At 41.6% G+C, this 19,376-nt stretch overlaps 2 protein-coding genes across 2 annotated transcripts; one reads left to right on the top strand and one right to left on the bottom strand.

The window, feature by feature from the left end:
• Positions 1 to 874: 874 nt before the first annotated feature.
• On the bottom strand, positions 875 to 4,303 carry zgc:86609 (ER membrane protein complex subunit 3-like). Its single transcript, XM_064956433.1, has 9 exons — positions 4,198 to 4,303; positions 3,651 to 3,834; positions 3,472 to 3,529; positions 3,289 to 3,382; positions 3,006 to 3,110; positions 2,732 to 2,813; positions 2,440 to 2,519; positions 2,122 to 2,204; positions 875 to 1,834 (listed from the first exon to the last, which is right to left on the bottom strand). Exons 2-9 carry the CDS (start codon positions 3,797 to 3,799, stop codon positions 1,706 to 1,708), a joined length of 780 nt encoding a protein of 259 aa, XP_064812505.1. The 5' UTR covers positions 3,800 to 3,834; positions 4,198 to 4,303; the 3' UTR covers positions 875 to 1,705.
• Positions 4,304 to 16,488: 12,185 nt separating this feature from the next.
• uxt (ubiquitously-expressed, prefoldin-like chaperone) lies at positions 16,489 to 19,228 on the top strand. Its single transcript, XM_064956431.1, has 7 exons — positions 16,489 to 16,587; positions 16,721 to 16,875; positions 16,986 to 17,067; positions 17,388 to 17,455; positions 17,546 to 17,653; positions 17,993 to 18,056; positions 18,231 to 19,228. Exons 2-7 carry the CDS (start codon positions 16,790 to 16,792, stop codon positions 18,291 to 18,293), a joined length of 471 nt encoding a protein of 156 aa, XP_064812503.1. The 5' UTR covers positions 16,489 to 16,587; positions 16,721 to 16,789; the 3' UTR covers positions 18,294 to 19,228.
• The last annotated feature ends 148 nt before the right edge of the window (positions 19,229 to 19,376 follow it).

The raw sequence follows: 19,376 nt of genomic DNA, 5'->3' as shown, positions 1-19,376 counted from the left end.
TGTGGCCATGCTCTGAATGGTAAGGCCTGCTCAGTTTGGGATGTTCATTATTTTCCTGAGAGAGCAATATGCAGTATGTAGTTGTCAATATGCAGTTTATAGAAACTGGAGCGGAAGGCCATTATACTGCCTAAAAACCTGTAAAAGGTCAATCTTCATATTTTTGTTTGTCAATCACATTGGTACAATATGTTCAGGCACACACAAGGTTAATGCCAGCCAGCCTGACTACACAATTATCTTATTCACCAACACCCGTTTGGTCTGAAATTGCTGTTCAAAACATAAAGCCATTTTGTACAATGGAGTGACTGCAATGATTATATTCTTGTATCAACACGCGATTGGTGATGCTGCAGTAAATGTCTGGGCTTTTAGTGGGAACAGAGGCTCTCTCCAAGGTAGTTTATAGTGTTTTCTGAGTGATCTGGAAGAGGCCAAGCTGCCATCCCAAACATATTCCTTGGTCCTCCAGAACTAAACGTCCAGTACGATACATGAATGTCCATATTTAGGATGTTGCAGTGCACTGAATACTGTACCCACTTTCTTATACGAGAAACTTTTTTACATAAGGAAGTTTTCATATTCATACCTTAATGAAAATGGGCATTTCACACCAACATCATCTTCCCCTTCTGTCCCAATGTTACTTTGACACAATGCAGTGAAGTTGCTACTTTGCGATGAGTATGTGAAATAAAATACAATGGCTGATTCATTCTTATACATTGTATGTGTATAATACTTCATCCTCAGGATGACATGGCTAAACATCTAATTATGCAGTCCTCAGATGTACCACACATGCTACGCATTGCTTTTCCTACAGAGATCAGGTATTCCACGTAATTGATGAAACATACACTACGAGTGAGCCTTCAGATCTGCAGATTATTTATTTCTAAATCTCCACAGCCAAGCAGATGGTATATTTCCAATACATCCTCACCTCCCCATAATCACCACCTCTTCTGGCACAGATACAAAAACATCAGCTCCAATGGACAGGCTGGCTACATCTCATTCAATTATACAGTACAGCCAAAGCGGATGTTTTGGCAAGATTTTGCATGTTAAAAAAATGCTTAAGTGGTATTGGGAGCTCATCATGTAACACCAGTTCACCTCTGAAAGAGACCCCGCAGGCACAGAATAGCTGAAGAAAAAAAACTTTTTTTTTTACTCCTAAGAACCTTACAACTTAAACAAACACAAGCAATGCAGACAATATCAGAGATGAGGCCTTGGTTCACACACACAAAGAGAACAAGCCATTTCAGAAATGTGCAGAGAAGCATGTCTGAAATGAATCAACACAACCAAACTATTTTCTACAAATAATACATCTGTGTGATGCGCTGATATTTGAATGCAGAATGAAATCAGTTAACAGTAAGGCGTAATAGTGAAAAATTGCAAGGCAACAATAAAACTAAGCTGAGAACATGCATAATTTACATTCAACTTACACTATTTTCACACAACGAAACAAATAGGCATTAGTTGTCATTAAATTAATGTCAGAGGTTAAATATGTTTGCCTTTCTATTGTTTTTTTATTGCCTTGAGCCAAAAATATACTGTTTAGGTATCACAATCATATTTAAGACATTTTTTATACAACTGCCTCAGAGAACCCTGATGATACACTGTATCACAGAAACTGGCTGGCTCTACAGCAGCAGTTAAGTCAATAACCTCATTAGAACATTGTGGCTTTTATCTCTTGACTGAAGATTCCACAAAAGTTCAGATCTCGAGACATCAGCTCCTCCTCAACGTTCTCCAGGGCCCATTTGTGCTCCACAATCTCCAACGCCTCCCATTCACTCTGAAAGAACAAGGGAGACAGGCTTAAAAAAGAAAACCCCTACTAGTACAAAAACTGGCTCCAACAATGTCTTTGATTGAAGTCCATCATCACACAATAACTAATTGCCCCAGGATAGAACAAAACCATATCCTCATGACTTTAGATGAAAGTATATTAGCAAGACTCGACATTAAAGCTTAATGATTGACGGTGATCGTCAGACATTAAAGCTTAATGATTGACGGTGATCGTCCACGTACAGCTAGCTAATGACTAGACTGACATCAAGGCTGCTTGTTTCTCACCTTAAAGGCCTTGTTAGGATCAGGCGGCATGGCCATGGCAGCGCCAGTCATCTGATCCTGCATGATCCTCGACTGATCCGCAGCTGGAACACAAGACCAACAGTCATCATGTAATACGAAAATGTGCCCGCCACATCGTACCTCAGTTGGGTTGCAACTGGGACAAGTACAGTAAACAACTCTGAAATGCATTCACGAGGTAGATACAGTATTCTGTTAACAGAGTTCTAAAACGAGTTGTTCCAACATGTATTCTTCTGTTTTCTTGTTAAACATATACACTGTGAAAACGGCAAAGACTTGGCATTATCAGCTTACCATTGTCCTGTCCAAGAATGAGGCTGTACATACTCCTCAGTCCAAAAACATTAAGGAAATACCAAGAGGCTGAGCTCACCCTAGAAACAATTACAAATAAAATAATCTACTGAATCACATCCTAAAGATTGTCTTGACAAGAATGCAATTGGATAATTCCTACCATACAACTCTATGCAAAATGACTTGATCAATTTACACATTTAAAAAGTATGTTTCTATTTTTGCTTTGCTGGTGTAATTAAAAGGCTGGTTGAAAACAACAGACAACTGAATGAATGGAATACAGTACCAGGATGCATCAAGAGACAACAGTTCAATTCCACGCTGCAACATTGGTTTGAATCTCAATGTCAGAGGAAAGGGAACCTTAGCTGTGGGGGGGAAAAACTATTATTAACAGTGTTCAATACCACTTCAATACAATTGTAAGTGGCTGTGGTGTAATTATATTGCAAACAATTCAGGATTACTGTATATTATCTAATTATTGGACCAATTTTGCAAGTTCAACATCTAACATGAGTTATGCAGGGCAGTCAATGTCCCTAACAGGCTGAACTTACTGATGACAAAGCCAGAGAATGCCCAGTTGATCCATCCTCCAATCACAATCATGGGAAGTACATTGGTCAGATTTCCCTTCATCATGTCAGTCAGCATGCTGGTATCTGAAAAAGGAAGCATTGTTGAATAATTGTGTGTAGCACAGCAGTAAAAAAAAAATTTTTTTTTACCACATTTTAATGCATCTCAGAGTGAGAAAATGTGTTGCTAATCTCATTTATAAGAATGGAACTAAAATAGACTGTCAACGTGGGAAGAACACAAATAGTTAGATTGACTCACCAGTCATTGGGTTTTTGGGAGTCACCTTTCGCTTGACCTTCTTGAAGAACCCAGTCTCCGCATCATTGAAATATTGCTTTCGCATGTTAAATGACTACAAAAAAATATATATATACATTTATTCTCTAACACACACTAGGAATAGAACATTTCAGAATATAAAAAATATTATGCAAATCTTACTTGTTTAGGGATATACTTTCCATTTTCTCTTAAGATGCGGCTACGCAGAAGGACTTGGCTGCAAAAGTCAATTTAAGGTTATAGTAAGCAATAAGCTGACATTTAGTCATCATGATTACAACAGTTTGCCTAAAGTTTCTCATACCATGGGAAAACAGTATTTCAGTCAGTTAACTCACCTGTCTGACACCTGTTCCAGATCAACTTTTTTGTCACTTTGCAGGAGTTGGGTGACATAGTGACGGATAATTCCAACGCAAAATGTAATCAATACAATTGGTAAAACCACCCATATTCGGATACTTGAATCCAGAAGCAACTCAGCCATGTTTTTTAACTGGTTAGCGTACCTACAGGACTATTCTGTGAAGGAAAAGGGACAATTGAACAAATAACGTTATCCTAATAGGATTGTGAGCTGCTCAAGTCACTAGACAAATAACTTCCTCGCTCTAGGCTGTCCTGAAAGCGTTGCTTACTATCTTTGGCTCGGATCTTTAGTTGACACGACGGCCCTAGGGGGCTTCCTGTAACTTAACTTAGCTAGCTGCTCGTTCGCATATAGCATGCTACCCAAATAGGTTTCCTTAAATAATTGAATAAGACAAGACCGTCTCCAACCACAGATTATTGAAAGGAGTGAGTGTAGCCATCCAAACAACAACCGTATTTTTCACATACGTTAATATATTAATTAAATGATAAGCTCAAATAACGCGTTTATACCTTTTTTAAGTCCAATTCTCCGACCATCAGCGAAGCGAGCGCTTTTTCTTCTGACCTTTGAACTCCATAACGCTTTGACCCCTGACGTATGATCAACTACGGTCATTATACGGAATGATATTATGTATTTTCTGAAGATAGAAAGCATCCACATTTAAATAATCAATAATACATTTTAGTTCAACCAATTAATGATCTAATTAATGTAGTTTCAGCTGACGAAAAACAGTGCGTGCTATTAGGGATCCTTGGAACGTCCCCATTGAATTAAAAATGTTTGGATAAACTGACAAGATACTACATGTCTCTCCACCCTAGCAATGGGAGAGTCGTTGTCCACATAGCGGTATGTCGGGCTTTCTAGCTCCCGCTTATACTTGGATATATATATACTTATATTTGGATTGGTGGATACATCTCATTACTGTAATCCTTTTTGAAATATATGATGAGGGTTGTTGACCAACTGCATTCATACCATGGCATTGTTGAATAGTTGTTTCTGATTGGCTTTAAGGGAATTCCAGAACGCGCATTATTTCCGTATAACACACAGTACATCAGCACAGTAGAATTCAATGGCTATAGTTCATTCCCACATGTTGTTTGAACTGCATTTGAAAGCAAAAGTCAAATTGAAAACCTTCTTGCCACTGTTGAATTCGATTTTCATAAAAGCAAACTCGGAGTGATGTTTTGGTTAGCTAAACTAGCAAATTTGTTTCGTTACCAAGACAACAACTGTAGCTATCTAGTAAAAATGCTAGCTACTTCAGTGGATGTTGAACACATTTCTATCAGCAAATGTGGCTAAATTATAGCCATGGTATAAAATGGATAATCAAATCGGGGTTATACATACTCAGGAAAATAATACAACTCCGTGGAAGGTTAGTTCCACCACTTTCATTATCCCTTATGTATTAAATTGAGAGAGATGCTATGCTACTAGCCTCATGCCATGAATGTGCATATCAATCTCCAGACAACTCCGATAAAGTGTTTTTCTCAAATATGCCGGGATGTCACGTGTCCACCTTATATCAGTACACTCGTAACAATTTAAGCATTACGAAACGTCTATTTAATTAAATAAACCTCACATAGCAAATAAGCCATAAATGTTTTTGTTCACCAAATTCAACACTCTCTCATAGAACTCCATACAAAAACTCTCTGCTTCGTGTGCGAAAAAACTCCACCTGCTGGAGGGAGACAGATTTTCCGCTGAGTTGGGCCTCTCGCTCTCAATTCAAAGGGATTTATTTGCATGGGAAACATGTGTTTTCATTGCCAAAGCAAATTAAATGGATAAACAAAAGTGAAATAAACAACAGAGTTAACAGTAAATATTACACTCACAAGTTCCAAAATAATAGAGACATGTCATATGTCTATATACAGTGTTGTAACGACGTGCAAACAGTTAAAGAAAAAAATGAAAATAAATCAACATAAATATGGGTTGTATTTACAATGGTGTTTGTTCTTCACTGGTTGCCCTTTTCTTGTGGCAACAGGTCACAAATCTTGCTGCTGTGATGGCACACTGAGGTATTTCACCCAATGGGAGTTTATCAAAATTGCATTTGTTCTCTCTCTCTCTGTTGAAGTTGACATTTTAAATGGTAAGATTTAGGGTTTTAGGATAGGTACGTCTCGAGGAAGTCGGATAGCACTAACCATCGAAAAACTGAAAAGTTCAGAAGAGTTAGCTACTTCCGTTTCCGGTACATGCAAGGGCATGTGAAAATTCGTTCCGCCAGCAAGACCAAGCAAGAATATGGACGTGAACTCGGCGATTTCCCTTAAAAGTCCCACAATGAATATTGTAAAAAAATAAAATGGTCGAAATTCGTAACATTTTATGAGGAAATCTTAGTAGACTTAGATTTTTTTTTCTTGATGAAAGTGAATCACTTTATAACACAAATAATATTATATCATTGACATTTTTCACATTGGACATACATATTGCACCGTACATAATTCCCCGAATGTACAGTAGTGTTGAAGTAAAAGGGGGTCCATTCTACTCAAGAGCACTTTTAGTTTCCAAATCCACAGAGTTTACACCTAGAGGAGTGTCACTGCACATTGTACTTTCCTTAAAGAGTGGCCAATCACAAATGTAATAGCTTTTTCATATTGAACATATGGTGCCTTGCAAAAGTATTCACCCCCATTGGCGTTTCTCTTATTTTGTTGCATTACAACCTGTAATTTAAATTAATTTTTCTTTTTATTTCATGTAATGGACATACACAAAATGGTCCAAATTGGTGAAGTGAAAGAAAACTTGTTTAAAAAAATAAATTAAAAATTAAAAACAGAAAAGTGGTGTGTGCATATGTATTCACCCCCTTTGCTATGAAGCCCCTAAATAAGATCTGGTGCAACCAATTACCTTCAGAAGTCACATACTTGCTCTTGCTCTCGCTGCTGGTGATTCTCTGATCCACCTCTACGCAGAAGACACCATTCTGTATACCTCTGGCCCTTTTTTGGACACTGTAGTAACTAACCTCCAGACAAGCTTCAATGCCATTCAACTCTCCTTCCGTGGCCTCCAACTGCTCTTAAATGCAAGTAAAACTAAATGCATGCTCTTCAACCGATCGCTGCCCGCACCTGCCCGCCGGTCCAGCATCACTACTCTGGACGGTTCTGACTTAGAATATGTGGACAACTACAAATACCTAGGGGTCTGGTTAGACTATAAACTCTCCTTCCAGACTCACATTAAGCATCTCCAATCTAAAATTAAATCTAGAATCGGCTTCCTATTTCACAACAAAGCATCCCTCACTCATGCTGCCAAACATACCCTCGTAAAACTGACCAGCCAACCGATCCTCGACTTCGGCGATGTCATTTACAAAATAGCCTCCAACACTCTACTCAACAAATTGGATGCAGTCTATCATAGTGCCATCCGTTTTGTCACCAAAGCCCCATATATTACCCACTACTACGACCTGTATGCTCTCGTTGGCTGGCTCTCGCTTCATACCTGTCGCCAAACCCACTGGCTCCAGGTCATCTATAAGTCTCTGCTAGGTAAAGCCCCGTCTTATCTCAGCTCACTGGTCACCATTGTTATGTACTTGAGTGAAGACCCAAAAGCGGTTTTAACAGAAAACAGAGTTCTTTAATGAAAAACAGGAATGGCATAAATCCTCTTCCAGCGTAGTCAATGGAACAAAAAGAACGTTAGTATAATGCAGGATGCACCTGCCAGGCGGACTCCGACAGGATAGGACAAGGTGGAAGCAAACGGGACGACAGCTTGCTTCTGGCATCAAAAACACAAACAAGAATCAGACACTGAAAGTAGCAGGAACAGAGAGAGAAATAGAGACCTAATCAGAGGGGGAAGAGAGAACAGGTGGGAAGGAGTGAATGAGCTAGTTAGGGGAGATGTAGAACAGCTGAAGAATGAGAGACAGAGAAGGTAACCTAAAAAGACCAGCAGAGAGAGACAGAGTGAAGAGAAAGGACAGGAACAGACATAACAAGACATGACAGTACCCCCCACTCACCGAGCGCCTCCTGGCGCACTCGAGGAGGAAACCTGGCGGCAACGGAGGAAATCATCGATCAGCGAACGGTCCAGCACGTCCCAAGAGGGAACCCAACTCCTCTCCTCAGGACCGTACCCCTCCCAATCCACTAGGTACTGATGACCACGACCCCGAGGGCGCATGTCCAAAATCTTACGAACCCTGTAGATGGGTGCGCCCTCGACAAGGATGGGGGGGGAGGGACGAGCGGGGGCGCGAAGAACGGGCTTAACACAGGAGACATGGAAGACCGGGTGAACGCGACGAAGATAGCGCGGGAGAAGAAGTCGCACTGCGACAGGATTAATGACCTGAGAAATACGGAACGGACCAATGAACCGCGGGGCCAACTTGCGAGAAGCTGTCTTAAGGGGAAGGTTCTGAGTGGAGAGCCATACTCTCTGACCGCAACAATATCTAGGACTCTTGGTCCTACGCTTATTAGCGGCCCTCACAGTCTGCGCCCTATTACGGCAAAGTGCCGACCTGACCCCCTTCCAGGTGCGCTCGCAACGCTGGACAAAAGCCTGAGCGGAGGGGACGCAGGACTCGGCGAGCTGAGATGAGAACAGCGGAGGCTGGTACCCGAGGCTACTCTGAAAAGGGGATAGACCGGTAGCAGACGAGGGAAGCGAGTTGTGGGCGTACTCTGCCCAGGGAGCTGTTCTGACCAAGACGCAGGGTTACGAAAAGAAAGACTGCGTAAATGCGACCAACAGTCTGATTGGCCCGTTCGGCTTGACCGTTAGACTGGGGATGAAAGCCGGACGAGAGACTGACGGAAGCCCCAATCAAACGGCAAAACTCCCTCCAAAATTGAGACGTGAACTGCGGGCCTCTGTCGGAAACGACGTCAGACGGAAGGCCATGAATTCGGAAAACATTCTCGATAATGATCTGAGCCGTCTCCTTAGCAGAAGGGAGCTTATCGAGAGGAATGAAATGAGCCGCCTTAGAGAATCTATCGACAACCGTAAGAATAACTGTCTTCCCCGCTGATGAAGGCAGTCCGGTGATAAAATCTAAAGCGATGTGAGACCACGGTCGAGAGGGAATGGGAAGCGGTCTGAGACGGCCGGCAGGAGGAGAGTTCCCAGATTTAGTCTGCGCGCAGACCGAACAAGCGGCGACAAATCGACGCGCGTCACGTTCCCGAGTGGGCCACCAGAAACGCTGGCGAATGGAAGCGAGCGTACCCCGAACGCCGGGGTGGCCGGCTAACTTGGCAGAGTGGGCCCACTGAAGAACGGCCGGACGAGTAGGAACGGGAACGAACAGAAGGTTCCTAGGACAAGCTCGCGGCGACGGAGTGTGAGCGAGTGCTTGCTTTACCTGCCTCTCAATTCCCCAGACAGTCAACCCGACAACACGCCCCTCAGGGAGAATCCCCTCGGGGTCGGTGGAGACCTCAGAAGAACTGAAGAGACGAGATAAAGCATCAGGCTTGGTGTTTTTTGAGCCCGGACGATAAGAAATAACAAACTCGAAACGAGCGAAAAACAGAGCCCAACGAGCCTGACGCGCATTAAGTCGTTTGGCTGAACGGATGTACTCAAGGTTCCTATGGTCAGTCCAAATGACAAAAGGAACAGTCGCCCCCTCCAACCACTGTCGCCATTCGCCTAGGGCTAAGCGGATGGCGAGCAGTTCGCGATTACCAACATCATAGTTACGTTCTGACGGCGATAAGCGATGAGAGAAAAACGTGCAAGGATGGACCTTGCCGTCAGAGAGAGCGCTGAGAAAGAATGGCTCCCACGCCCACCTCTGACGCGTCAACCTCAACAACAAACTGACTAGAGATGTCAGGTGTAACAAGAATAGGTGCGGATGTAAAACGATTCTTAAGAAGATCAAAAGCTCCCTGGGCGGAAACGGACCACTTAAAGCACGTCTTAACAGAAGTAAGGGCTGTGAGGGGAGCTGCCACCTGACCGAAATTACGGATGAAACGACGATAGAAATTAGCGAAGCCCAGAAAGCGCTGCAGCTCGACGCGTGACTTAGGAACGGGCCAATCAATGACAGCCTGGACCTTAGCGGGATCCATCTTAATGCCCTCAGCGGAAATAACGGAACCGAGAAAAGGGACAGAGGCGGCATGAAAAGTGCACTTCTCAGCCTTCACATAAAGACAGTTCTCCAAAAGGCGCTGGAGGACGCGTCGCACGTGCTGAACATGAATCGAGAGAGACGGTGAAAAAAATCAGGATATCGTCCATGTAAACGAAAACAAAAATGTTCAGCATGTCTCTCAGGACGTCGTTAACTAGTGCCTGAAAGACAGCTGGAGCGTTAACGAGGCCGAAAGGAAGAACCCGGTATTCAAAGTGCCCTAACGGAGTGTTAAACGCCGTCTTCCACTCGTCCCCCTCCCTGATGCGCACGAGATGGTAGGCGTTACGAAGGTCCAATTTGGTGAAAAACCTGGCTCCCTGCAGGATCTCGAAGGCTGAAGACATAAGAGGAAGCGGATAACGATTCTTAACTGTTATGTCATTCAGCCCTCGATAATCCACGCATGGGCGCAGGGACCCGTCCTTCTTCTGAACAAAAAAAAACCCCGCTCCGGCGGGAGAGGAGGAGGAGACTATGGTACCGGCGTCGAGCGAAACCGACAAATAATCCTCGAGAGCCTTACGTTCGGGAGCCGACAGAGAGTATAATCTACCCCGGGGGGAGTAGTTCCCGGAAGGAGATCAATACTACAGTCATACGACCGGTGTGGAGGGAGAGAAGTGGCCTTGGAACGACTGAACACCGTGCGCAGATCGTGATACTCCTCCGGCACCCCTGTCAAATCGCCAGGCTCCTCCTGTGAAGAAGAGACAGAGGAAACAGGAGGGATAGCAGACATTAAACAGGTCACATGACAAGAAACATTCCAGGATAGGATAGTATTACTAGACCAATTAATAGAAGGGTTATGGCGCACTAGCCAGGGATGACCCAAAACAACAGGTGTAAAAGGTGAACGAAAAATTAAAAAAGAAATGGTTTCGCTATGATTACCAGAGACAGTGAGGGTTAAAGGCAGCGTCTCACGCTGAATCTTGGGGAGAGAACTACCATCTAAAGCGAACAAGGCCGTGGGCTCCCCTAACTGTCTGAGAGGAATGTCATGTTCCCGAGCCCAGGTCTCGTCCATAAAACAGCCCTCCGCCCCAGAGTCTATCAAGGCACTGCAGGAAGCAGATGAACCGGGCCAGCGGAGATGGACCGGAAAGGTAGTGCGTGATCCAGAAGGAGAGGCCTGAGTAGTTGCGCTCACCAGTAGCCCTCCTCTTACTGATGAGCTCTGGCTTTTACTGGACATGAGGTGACAAAATGACCAGCGGAGCCGCAGTAGAGACAGAGGCGATTGGTGATTCTCCGTTCCTTCTCCTTGGCCGAGATGCGGATACCCCCAGCTGCATAGGCTCAGCATCCGAGCCGGCGGAGGAGGGTGGCAGTGATGCGGCAGGTGGCAGTGATGTGGAGAGGGGAGCAACGGAGAACGCGAGCTCCTTTCCACGAGCTCGGCGACGAAGATCAAACCGTCGCTCTATGCGAATAGCGAGAGCTATTAAGGAGTCCAGACTGGAAGGAACCTCCCGGGAGAGGATCTCATCCTTAACCTCGACGAGGAGACCCTCCAGAAAACGAGCGAGCAAAGCCGGCTCGTTCCAGTCACTAGAGGCAGCGAGAGTGCGAAACTCAATAGAATAATCCGTTATGGATCGATTCCCCTGACATAGGGAAGACAGGGCCCTGGAAGCCTCCTCCCCAAAAACAGAACGGTCAAAAACCCGTATCATCTCCTCCTTAAAGTCCTGATACTGGTTAATACACTCAGCCCTCGCCTCCCAGATTGCCGTGCCCCACTCACGCGCCCGTCCGGTAAGGAGAGAAATGACGTAGGCGATGCGGGCTGCGCTCCTGGAGTAAGTGTTGGGCTGGAGAGAGAACACCACATCACACTGAGCGAGGAATGAGCGGCACTCAGTGGGCTCCCCAGAGTAACACGGCGGGTTGTTGATCCTGGGCTCCGGAGACTCGGAAACCCTGGAAGTGGGCGGTGGATCGAGGTGGAGTTGGTGAACCTGTCTTGTGAGGTCGGAGACTTGGACGGCCAGGGTTTCAACGGCATGTCGAGCAGCAGACAATTCCTCCTCGTGTCTGCCTAGCATCGCTCCCTGGATCTCGACGGCGGAGTGAAAAGGGTCCGGAGCCGCTGGGTCCATTCTTGGTCTGATTCTTCTGTTATGTACTTGAGTGAAGACCCAAAAGCGGTTTTAACAGAAAACAGAGTTCTTTAATGAAAAACAGGAATGGCATAAATCCTCTTCCAGCGTAGTCAATGGAACAAAAAGAACGTTAGTATAATGCAGGATGCACCTGCCAGGCGGACTCCGACAGGATAGGACAAGGTGGAAGCAAACGGGACGACAGCTTGCTTCTGGCATCAAAAACACAAACAAGAATCAGACACTGAAAGTAGCAGGAACAGAGAGAGAAATAGAGACCTAATCAGAGGGGGAAGAGAGAACAGGTGGGAAGGAGTGAATGAGCTAGTTAGGGTAGATGTAGAACAGCTGAAGAATGAGAGACAGAGAAGGTAACCTAAAAAGACCAGCAGAGAGAGACAGAGTGAAGAGAAAGGACAGGAACAGACATAACAAGACATGACAACCATAGCAGCACTCACCCGTAGCACGTGCTCCAGCAGATATATCTCACTGGTCACCCCCAAAGCCAATTCTTCCTTTGGCTGCCTTTAATTCCAGTTCTCTGCTGCCAATGACTGAAACGAACTGCAAAAATCACTGAAGCTGGAGACTCATATCTCCCTCACTAACTTTAAGCACCAGCTACCAGAGCAGCTCACAGATCACTGCACCTGTACATAGCCCATCTGTAAATAGCCCATCGTCGGTGTTTATTCCAAAACCCTATACTTTCTTTCCCCATTCATTTTCATTCAAAATGATTAACCAAGCAAGGGAGGTTTGCAACGTAAACACCAAGCCCTCGTTTTTAATGGAGTTTGCGAGTGTACAATTATGTTCACTTCGGGCCTGAAACGCCCCATAATTCAATTTGCGAATGTAAACAAGTTAGAAATTGTGCTACTAATGCACAAACACTTCTCGTAAAAGTAGTTCCAACTGCACAGGCTAACGTAAGTGAGATAATTAATTTGCTAGCTATCATAAAGTAGGCGTATATTAATAATTGTATAGTTAATATAAGTAGACATGTAATCATAATTGACTGTAGCGCATATAAAGCACCCCCAAGCGACCGGTAGCTGAAAACACAATCATCAAGGGATGAACGAGTGACCAATTTCCAGGCAAGGACGGTCCATTTAAAAATCATTCCTTCCTCCCTCACCCCTTGCCCTGCAAGTGTAATCGATGTCATGATAAATCATTGGAAGTGCCCTCTTAATTTCAGGGCTGAGGGGATAGGGTGTGTGTTTTAAATGTTTAGAACACAGTTCAAGTATCTAAAATCACAGCGTTTACACACAGGGGAGCTGAAATTAAGTATGTTTTTATCTGTACAAAATAGATGAGTTGGACAAAAATATAGATCATTGGAAGTGTTGCTGGCCTTTTACTGTAGTCAAACAGCTTAATGTGGGGTGTCTGGACACAAAAATAGCACTTTACAGGAAAAACTATCGATTGTGTCTCCATGAAACCAGGGTCCAGACTAGAGTCCGTAGATTATAAAATAGATGAGTTTGAACAAAAAGCTAGGTTATAGGAAGTATTGCTAGACTTCTACTGTGGTCAAATATGTTTGCATGGGGCCACTATATGATACAAATATAGCACTTTACAGGAAAAACTATCGATTGTTTTTGTCCATAAAACCAGAGCTGTGTTCGAATACTCATACTAACCATACTATTTGCGACGTAGATTGAGTATGTAGTATGCTTATGTAACGGATGTGAAACGCTAGCTTAGTTAGCCGTGGTGCGCAGTATGTATGTTAGCATGGGCATTCGAACACAGCTTTGGATCCAGCCTGCACTTTTGTACTGTCGTGTTATCCCTCTGACCACTGACTAATTTAGGACAATATTTTATTTACAAAACAATAAAGTAACTATTTTTGCTTGTTTGCTTCCAGTGTAAAATAAAATGCCATTCTATTGGCTTGCCATATAAGGGAGGTGACAAATTCAGACTATTAGCTTGTGATTGGGTGAGAAGCTAACTGCTTAAGAGAAACAATGGAAATAATGTGATCAGTAGAGTGTTAACTGACTGGCTTACAGTGCCTTCAGAAAGTATTCACACCCCTTGACTTTTTCCACATTTTGGGTGTGTTACAGCCTGAATTTAAAATAGATTCAATTGAGATGTTTTGTCACTGACCTACACACAATACCGCATAAAGTCAAAGTGAAATTATGCCTTTCGAAATGTATACAAATTAATTAAAAATGAAAAGCTGAAATGTCTTGAGTAAATATGTATTCGACCCCTTTGCTATGGCAAGCCTAAAAACGTTCAGGAGTAAAAACGTATGATATGACTTGTTTAGCAAATTTTTACACATGAACTTATTTAGGCTTGCCATACAATCATATAATACATTGCATGGACTCACTATCTGTGCAATAATATTGTTTAACATGATTTTAACATCTCTGTACCCCACACATAAGGTCCCTCAGTCAAGAAGAGGATTTCAAACACAGATTCAACCACAAAGGCCAGGAAGGTTTTCCAATGCCTCGCAAAGAAGGAAACCTATTAGTAGATGGGTAAAAACAAAGGAGAAATTGAATATCCCTTTGAGCCTGGGGAAGTTATGAATTACACTTTGAATGGTGTATCAATACACCCAGTCACTACAAAGATACAGGCGTCCTTCCTAACTCAGTTGCCGGAGAGGAAGGAAACTGCTCAGGGATTTCGCCATGAGTCCAACGGGGACTTTAAAACAGTTACAGAGTTTAATGACTGTGAAAGGAGAAAACTGAGGATGGATCAACAACATAGTGGTTACGCCACAATACTAACCTAATTGACAGAGAAGGAAGCATGTGCAGAATCAAAAAAGACTGCAAATTTTGTCCTGCATACAAAGCGTTGTGTTTGGGGCAAATCCAATAAAACACAATACTGAATACCATTCTCCAAATTTTCATTTATAGTTTTTGCTGCATCATATTATAGGTATGCTTGTAATCATTAAGGACTGGTGAGTTTTTCAGGATAAAAAAATAAACATCACGGAGCTAAACACAGGCAAAATCCTAAAGGAAAATCTGGTTCAGTGTGCTTTCTACCAGACACTGGGAGATGAATTTACCTTTTAGCAAGACAATAACCTAAAACACAAGGCCAAATCTGTTCCTGAGTGGCCGAGTTACAGTTTGACTTAAATCTGCTTAAAAATCTATGACAAGACCTGAAAATGGTTGTCCAGCAATGATCAACAACCAATTTGACAGAACTTGAAGGATTTTGAAAAGAATAATGAGCAAATGTTGCACAATCCAGGTGTGTAAAGCTCTTAGAGATTTACCCAGAAAGACTCACAGCTATACTCACTGCCAAGTGTGATTCTAACATGTATTGACTCAGGGCGTCGAGTACTTATCAAGATATATATTAGTGTTTTATTTTTCATATTTTTTATTCAAATGTTAGAATTTTTCTTTCATGTTGACATTACAGAGTATTTGTGTAGATCATTGAAAAAAGTGACAATTAATCCATTTTAATCCCACTTTGTAACACAACAAAAGGTGGAAAATGTAAAAGGGTGTGAATACTTTCTGAAGCCACTGTACCTGTTAATGACCTACATTATCCTAATGATGAGAAGGCTACAGACTTTACACATTTTAGGTGCCAAAACATGCATCAGGTCAAGTGTTTTGGCTAGATAAATAAAATATATATTTTTGAGGCAGTATGCTGGTAAGATCATGTTTCTATAGGTTAGTATAACCCCCATCATTGCATAGATTTTTGCTTAAAATGATTTGGAAATCATGTTGACTCAGCCAGTTTGCGCCCGGGGACTGACTCTACCCATGAGATGAAGAGGATCTTGCATATAATTTCAAACTTCTGTTACACTGTTGATGATCAATTTCACAAAAAGTAGTTGAATAACTTCACTGTGATATTTGTTATGAATAAAGTATGCTTTTTTGACCAAATTGCATCTCTTGTCTTTTTGAAAAAAACATATTGTTTGCCTGTAGAATGAGTGACACTCCTCGTGGTGTAAAATCTGTGGATTAGGAAACTAGAAGTGCTCCTAAGTACAATGGACCCCCATTTACTGTGACAAAACATATACAAAATGGTGTACAGTGCAATATGTATGACAAACATGAAAACCGTATTGGATTTAAGCTGATGGGCCCTACTTTAAGGTCCGCAGAATGAGCAGTGAAGCTCTTCTTGATGTAAACTCTATGGATTTGGAAACTAGAAGTGCGTATTAGTAGAATTGACCCCATTTTACTGTGACACAACGTACAGAAAAGTGTGTACGGGGAAATAAATTATATTAGTCGACACACAATAAACATTGTTGACCATTTAGGCTTGAATTCTTTTTTCAAAAATCACAATATCTAATAGAAAAACTTAAAATTATTATTTGTATGATAACTAGCATAAAATGTATCGATAATTGCTCAAATGTTCACCCTAATTATTAATTTACAAAGCATACAAGACACAACTCTTATTCTGAAGAATTCCAAAAATCCGTGACCCCGGAAGTACTTAGTTATTCATGCCTGCTAGCTTGACAGTGGTTACATAAGATAGCTGCAGTTTTTTGTGTGCTGTGGAGCAGGGTAAGCCAAAGCTACAACAACATTGTGGACTATGTTGTTATTAAACATAGATAGTCAGCTAGCTAACAATAACTCTGCAGTCGCCTTATTAACTTCATTATATGGGTAATATCTTTGGAACATTTTTTTTCAGGATTCAGAATCATTGCCTCGTTTTTGAACACGAATGACCATCAACAACTGATTGATTTCACGACTCATAATGGCTCATGCTGGAAAACCCAGCATTGACAAAAAGGTCTTGCAGTATGAAACCTTTATTAGCGATGTGTTGAAACGAGATTTGGAGTAAGTAATCTATTTTCCTTAGACCAGTGTCATTTTATTCGCTAACTCGGACGTGCGCAACATTTTCGCGCATGTGCACATTTGTATTGATTTTTTTTATGTTCTGACAGGAGGGTATTGGAGCAAAGAGATGGAGTGTATGAAAAAATTGCACAATATCTACAACTGAAAAATACCATTGAAAGCCTAAAGGTATAAGTTACCACCATGGCACCCACTTACATTGGATATCTATGGGCCAACACTATGATGAATAGATGTAACCTTCAAACAGTGGGCCATCAACATTTCTAAATGTTCTATATATGTATATTAATGTAGGTATGTTGTGGCATATACTTATTGTATAACAGAAATGTTGTACAATATAAATGTGTTTTGTTGTGCTTTTCCTCAGTTATTGAGAACATTTACATTTTGGTCATTTAAGCAGAGGCTCCCATCCAGAGCGACTTACAGTAGTGAGTGCACACATTTTTATATTTGTTTGTACTAACAAATTGTCTTCGTAGGAATCTGAGACGAGGGGACTCAAAACAGAGATAGATCTTGGCTGTAATTTCTACGTCCAAGCACATGTGTAAGTGATTAGGCTTATTGAAAATTGTCCATATTACTTTATTTTTTATTGTGATTTGATTGAGGCCTTGACTGAGTTGTTTTGTTTCAGGGAGGACTCGTCAAAAATCTTTGTTGCTGTTGGATATGGCTTTTTTGTCGAGTTAACGCACTCGGAAGCTCTGAAGTTCATTGAGAAAAAGACAAATCAGCTTACAGTGTGAGTAGCACCAGCAATATCCATTAAAACACACACACATAGGTCATTGTAAAGTGGCTGTTCCACTGATGTCAGAAGGTGAATTCACCAATTTGTAAGTCGCTCTGGATAAGAGCGTCTGCTAAATGACTTAAATGTAATGTAAATGTAAATTAGTACAGTAAATTAGTACAGTATCTTGTAAACATCTGTCAAAATGATTGCCTCTAGAGGGCACATGTGTTTTGTTATTACATTACTGTGATACAGCATTGTGTTTAGGCCCATGTTTCAAGCTCTCAAATCTTGGATAAACCTTAGAAATGAGTGAATCCTTATAAATTCTATTTCCTTTTCCAGACATACCGAAGTGTTGACCAAAGACGCAGCTAAAATCAAAGCCAACATTCGCATGGTGTTGGAGGTGAGTGATTGAAAAGATGGTATTCCTGCTCGCACAATAGTATTTACTACTTGCAAACTATTATGATGTTATTATGAGCATGGTACAATATTACACAATGTAGGAAATATTTCACAACTAAATGTAATGGCAAATTTTATTTTTTAATGATGCAAATGTTTTTCTAACTAACAGGGATTAAGAGAGCTTCAAAGTCTTACGGATCTTCCGGAGAAAAGGATGAGAGACGCTCTTTAGCTGCAGTAGTGCTTCTGTTCAGACCTTTAGATATCAGTTTTCTATCACATTCATAATAGTGATAAGACTGTATTATTTCCATTGCTCTTTGGTTTATCTGAAGTAATATAAATGGTGTGTAAAACAAACCTTTGATACAAACTTGGCATCTGAACAGGTTGTACTGTTTAGAAGTTGCTTTAAAACTGTAATTCTGCATAAAATAAAATGGGAAAACAAGTTTTAAAATCTGTTAAACAGTTTTAGAGACTTGCTTTATGTTTGATGCATTTTTTTCTGCATTGTATTACTAGATCAAGCAAACCTTATGTTGACAAACTATATTCCTACAACTCTTTCCAATAATATCTCAAATTAATTCACATTTTTGGTATCCTGACCTCTCATTTCAATGCCTGAAGTCATCATCAATAACACAATTAAAGATTGAAGAAAATTAAGCTTGCAAACGCGGATGAACATGCATGCCTGATCTTAGTATGGTATCTCGCATAAATGTCACCTCTTCAAAGCCACCAGCACTTTCATCTTCGAACAGCATGGTGAAGTGCTGTTGTGAAGGGAACGTTCAGAGTACTCTATATTAGTTTCTCATGCTGAGATACTGGATAATACTTCAAGTATCAGAGACATTGGTCTCTTGACTTATATGGCAACAGGAACCAAATCCACAGGAACCATATCCACTTTTTCACTTAATTTATTTTTGTAATGATGTATTTTTAAACTTTCACTTATTAAATTATGACATTTGAAGCCACTTCACCATCGCTTTACAAAACCACTCATTTAATTCGGGCCCTTTGGACAAGTTACCATGTACTCACATTAATACATCTTTTTATTCCAATCATATACCTGTAAGGCTTTTGTGACCATAGAATTAGGGATACTCATTAATTGTATTTTTTTTTTAATAAAGTCATTTCATAGGATCTCTGTTTGACTGATGCCCCGTCACACCAGAAATAGTTTCCATGGCAACTGGATGTTAAGACCTGACTCAAAATAGATATTTTTTTCTGGGTACATATTGCTTAAAAGGGACACATGCATGATTATGTGCCCGATACGGTGTTAGTT

The sequence above is a fragment of the Oncorhynchus masou genome, chromosome 33, assembly GCF_036934945.1.
Source record: "Oncorhynchus masou masou isolate Uvic2021 chromosome 33, UVic_Omas_1.1, whole genome shotgun sequence".
Lineage (NCBI taxonomy): Eukaryota > Metazoa > Chordata > Actinopteri > Salmoniformes > Salmonidae > Oncorhynchus > Oncorhynchus masou.
The sequence above is the reverse complement of the archived record's forward strand: the minus strand, read 5'-3'. Positions and strand labels throughout refer to the sequence as shown.

Bases quoted from the DNA above. Each gene is read 5' to 3' on its own strand.
- zgc:86609 (XM_064956433.1), bottom strand. From the start codon at position 3,799: ATGGCTGAGTTGCTTCTGGATTCAAGTATCCGAATATGGGTGGTTTTA. The intron at 2,205-2,439 runs GTAAGCTGATAA...CTTGTGTTCCAG, and splicing joins CATTCTTGGACAGGACAATG to CTGCGGATCAGTCGAGGATC. The intron at 1,835-2,121 runs GTGAGAAACAAG...TTGTTCTTTCAG, and splicing joins ATCCTAACAAGGCCTTTAAG to AGTGAATGGGAGGCGTTGGA.
- uxt (XM_064956431.1), top strand. From the start codon at position 16,790: ATGGCTCATGCTGGAAAACCCAGCATTGACAAAAAGGTCTTGCAGTAT. The intron at 16,876-16,985 runs GTAAGTAATCTA...ATGTTCTGACAG, and splicing joins GTGTTGAAACGAGATTTGGA to GAGGGTATTGGAGCAAAGAG. The intron at 17,456-17,545 runs GTAAGTGATTAG...GTTTTGTTTCAG, and splicing joins TTCTACGTCCAAGCACATGT to GGAGGACTCGTCAAAAATCT.